The sequence below is a fragment of the Buceros rhinoceros genome, unplaced genomic scaffold, assembly GCF_000710305.1.
Source record: "Buceros rhinoceros silvestris isolate BGI_N320 unplaced genomic scaffold, ASM71030v1 scaffold26702, whole genome shotgun sequence".
Classification (NCBI taxonomy): Eukaryota; Metazoa; Chordata; class Aves; order Bucerotiformes; family Bucerotidae; genus Buceros; species Buceros rhinoceros.
In genome coordinates, this window is record NW_010401038.1 from 1 (window position 1) to 4552 (window position 4552).

General features: G+C 46.8%; 1 protein-coding gene across 1 annotated transcript; it reads left to right on the forward strand.

Moving 5' to 3' along the window:
* The first annotated feature begins 166 nt into the window (after window positions 1–166).
* On the forward strand, window positions 167–2678 carry LOC104489923 (myotubularin-related protein 9-like). Its single transcript, XM_010132143.1, has 3 exons — window positions 167–386; window positions 1466–1617; window positions 2312–2678. Exons 1-3 carry the CDS (start codon window positions 322–324, stop codon window positions 2473–2475), a joined length of 381 nt encoding a protein of 126 aa, XP_010130445.1. The 5' UTR covers window positions 167–321; the 3' UTR covers window positions 2476–2678.
* Window positions 2679–4552: the final 1874 nt, after the last annotated feature.

The following is a 4552-nucleotide window of genomic DNA, read 5'->3' on the forward strand; positions in this document are numbered from 1 at the left end:
AGCAGTTTGTTCTGGATGCTTAAAAAAATTGTGGTTGTAGAAAAGACTGTATGATAGCATAGTAATAGCATAGCTGCATGGACAGAACCGGCTCTGAAGTCTTTCAGCTGTGTTTACTCGCATCCCGTTGCTTTGTGTGATGCTCCCTCTGATTCTCACTTACAGGCTGGCCACCCTTTCCAGCAGCGCTGTGCCCAGTCAGCCTACTCAAACAGCAAGCAGAAATGGGAGGCCCCAGTGTTCCTCCTCTTTTTGGACTGTGTGTGGCAAATCCTCCGTCAGTTCCCTTGCTCTTTTGAATTCAACGAACAGTTCCTCATCATGCTCTTTGAACACTCCTATGCTTCACAGTTTGGGACTTTCCTGGGCAACAACGAAAGTGAAAGGTTGGTGAGGATGTTGTGAACCCTTGAAATATGGACTGTATCTGACAAAACAAAAACCTTCTTGGTTTGAAAGAGGGTGGAGGGTGCTTGTGTGGTCTCCTTAGCACAGGTGAGCTGCTCTTGTTGCAGTTATGTAGTCTGATGCAACATTAAGGAGCTTGTCCCTCTTACAAGTGGGAATGTGAGTGGTCAGCAAGTTGAATCAGTCTTCTCCAAGTCCAAGCTAGTACCTTAGATTGTGTTTCATTTCTGTTTCCCCTGTGTGGTTTTGAGAAATCTCCATCCATCACCAGTTTATAGTCTGTCACGCAGAAACTTTCCATAGAATAATAAACAGCTGAAGTTGAACAGTGACGTGACTCATAGCTGTGGGACACAATGCAGGCCTGGAGGAGAAGGTCATGGCTGTAAGAGGCCAGAGCTGGAAAGTCTGATTCTGTCAGGGAGGAACAGGACTCTATAGCGCCCAGAAAAGGAAGGCTTTGGTTTCTGCTGCAGTCTACCTCATCAGGTGATGAGCCTGTGCCGAGCTTGCTTACAAGCTTGTGGCCTTTAAGCTGCTTGAGCACACCAGCACCTGGCTTCTGAATCCCAGCAGCCTGGAGCAGATGCTGTGCTGGTCCACTGGGGCAGCTCTAGGCATGCCCTGAGCAGGGCTGCTGGGAGCAGTACCCAGGGGGAGCCCAGGAGGACAGGAGCCTCCCATGGAAGATGGCAGCTGCCAGAGCGGTTTGTATTCCTGTTTTGAACTTGGCAGTTCTGTTCTCGGGAATCCTGACTCCAGTAAGACCACGTCTGACAGTAATCTGGAGAGAAGGCAGCCAGCATCCACCCAACTTTTGAATGTTATTGCCCATCTTCTCTTCAAAACTAATTGTAATCCACCAGGTTGAGTAAATTGCTTTAGGTTTACACCCTGTGCTGTGTTAGCGAGAGGTATTGAAGGGATTACCCCAAGCTGTCTGGGCTGGTAGCATATGGGAAAGCTTGTGGCCTTCTAGTCTGCAGGGTTCTGCCACAACAAAACAAGTCTTTACAGCGTGAAGGTGAAAGCCAACTCACTCCTCTGGGTTTGTTAGGTCTAAACTGAAGCTGCCGCAGAAGACCATGTCCCTGTGGTCCTGGGTGAACAGGTCTGAAGAGCTGAGCAAGTTCCAGAATCCTCTTTTTGAGGCCAACAGCCTTGTCATCTGGCCCTCCGTTGCCCCACAGAGCCTGCAGCTCTGGGAAGGTAAGCCAGGCTTGCTGCTTCTGTCACAGGCAATATCTTTTTTTGTGGCTGCTTGTAAAGCTTCATGAGTGTTCGCTGCTGCTGTCTCTGCTCTGTGGTTAGTCTGTCTCAGCTGATGGTAATCTAACCCCCTTTGAAGTCTGTTCCAAAATATTTTTGGCATGTACCGTCACCAGAGGCATAACACTTTCCCCTTCAAACATTTGGGGATGTGCTGCTCTTTGCCAGGGAGCCTTCCTACTCCCTTTCAACTTCTCAGCACAGTATTTCTGCAGTGATACAACCTGGTCTATAGATGTTCTGTAGGCTGAAGGTCTTTGTTCTGTATCAACCAAGACTTCCCTTTCTCTGTTACCGACGAGGATAATGTGTGCAGTAGGCTTCCTGCTGCGGAAACCTCCTCCATCCCATGTACGCTGAAGAGTCAATTACAGGGAAGCAATCAGGGTGGATTTTGAATGTGGATTGGTCTGAGCAAGAAAAAAGAGCAATGAAACCCCCTCATTTTTTCTTTATTAACCTTGTTTAATAGAATGGTGAGCATGGAGAGGAGGGTCAGTATTTCTAAATGCTGTTTAGGGGGGAGGATAAGGGAAAAAAATTGTGTAAATTGCACATTACTGAGAGCTGAATATGAATGTTTCTTCCCTGTAACAAGAAACACTGCTGACTTGCGCTGTCCCTGGGCTTTCAGGTGTCTTTCTTCGGTGGAACAGGTCTTCCAAGTTCCTAGACGAAGCCCACGAGGAAATGCTCAACATTATAAACTACAACAAGGAACTTCAGGCGAAGGTGAATGCATTGAGGAGGCAGCTGGCAGAGATGGAGACAGATGACCGGATGCAGGGGAACCTGTGAGCTGGCAGGGCTTTGCCTCAGGTCTTTCCTTTTCAGTCCCTCCACGTTAAAGATGAAAAGTGGACAGTGCATGTATTGCAGAGCCCTCTGGGTAGGGTGACCCTTGGTCCTCCCACTGCTGAAACTTTCACTTCACACTATGTCCTCCCTGCTTTCTGGGCGGGGGTTCTGTTTTGTTTACAGAAGACACACACAACTGGGCATTGTGTCCTCTCTTGGCAGCTTTTCTGTGTCAAAACAGCTGTCAGCAGAAGCTGGAACTCTTCACCTCCACCCAACTGTCTGGATGATCAGGATGGGCCAAGAGACAGGATGTTTCAAGTTTGTTTTGGACTTTTTCTGGTTCTGTCGAACTCTCTAAACACTTGGCAGGATTAAAACACAACGTTATGTACAGATAGGTCAAGGCGTTTGGTCTGAAAGCACCTTTTGTCTGCAGGAGTAAGGAAGGCAGCTTAGTTCTGTAGTTTCCTAGAACAACCAGAAAGTGGTATAATCTAACTGCAGATTCTACCAGTCCTTATGAAACTCTCCATAGCCTTCACACCTAACACATGGGGGTTTGTGTTAAACATTGGCTTGGGAGCAGTAAGTCCAAACCAGAGCCAGGTATTTCAGTGCAATACAGAACCGAAATAGGAATTCTGCTGCTAATCTTTAAGCCATGACCTTCAGGTGGAATTGTCCCTTGTGGACAAACACCTCCTAAAGGATAACAAGCTTCTTTTTTTTATTATTATTATTCTACCTGGGAAACAAAGAGGTTAAGTGGTTGGTGGAGGCATTCTCTTGCAAACCAGTGGCTCAGAGCTGTCCTTGTAACTGGAGTCAAGCTGCCCTCTAGAAAGTTCAAACTGCACTGGCTGGTTTTGTGCCCTTGAACAGGCTCACAGTGCTACTGGGGTGCAAGAACAGCACTTGACAGCTCAACAAGACTCTTCTGCTCCACCTGGTGCCCTTCTTCCTCTCATGCTCTTCAGTTGGAGAAACATCAGAAGCAGAAGTTGGGAGTTGAGGTGATCTAATGTGTCAGGGAGCTGCTGCAGATTAAGAAGCCCTCACACTACAAAACCACTGATAGTTTAGATCATTCATAGCTGCTAAAACTGCTTAAAGACTTTAGGGGGGTAAGCTTTTCTCCAAGTAAATTTGTGTTTTGTAGCTGATCTTTGTGTTTCTGCGACTGCAATCTGCTTTTAAAAAAACAGTTTTCCCTGGAGTTTTTTTTTTTACTTCCCCTTTAAAAAGCCAGATAAGAGCAGGTCTGAAATATTAACTCACCCAGGCGCTGGATCAGATCGACTCCTCTGGTAGCTGTGCATGACTGAGAAGGCTTGAATTAACAACGGCGCATGTGGCTGGGATTATCTGAAAAGGCGCTTGCTGTTAACCTGCTTCTGCTGAAAGGGTTGGAGCTACATTAGGTCAGTGCTGGGCTCTGGGGAAACTGCTGAGCTTCTGTGAATGGAAAGGAATGAAGCTGCCCTCACTGAAAAGCCACTTCATGTAAAGATGGACATGTAACAGTGGAGGATCTTTGGTTGAAGTACCTGGAGAATATCCTGCAAAAGTCATGTAACCACTAAATATGTTCTAGAAGTTCTACAGCCAGGGAAACTCTATATATTTATGTGATGGTGAATAAGTGCAACCTGAATGCCTTGTTTTTCAGTCCTTATTTTCTTAATTTCTTCTGGAGTAACCTAAACTTAGTCCTAAAGTCATCTGCCTCAAAAAAATCCCTTTTAAACCATTGTTCATTTAAGGAAGAAGAATAATTCCCCCTACTTGTGATACCAGTTTCTCTTTAGGTTTGGAGAGTGACAGTTTTGATCCCTAAATTCCCCCAGGGAATGCTCCTCGGGGTGGCTGGTGATCTGTCCTGTGTCATAGTAGAGGCACAGGCTGGCCGTGCCTTCCTCCCGCCTCCAAACCCTGGCTTCTGGAGCTGCCTTCTGGGTGCGCTGCAAATGCGCGCCCTTAAAGTTATCACTTTAAAGTTACATCTCGGGGCTCTGCACATGGGTGTCGAATCCCTGTCCAGGTCAGGATTGCCGCAGTGCCCAAACAGCTGAAT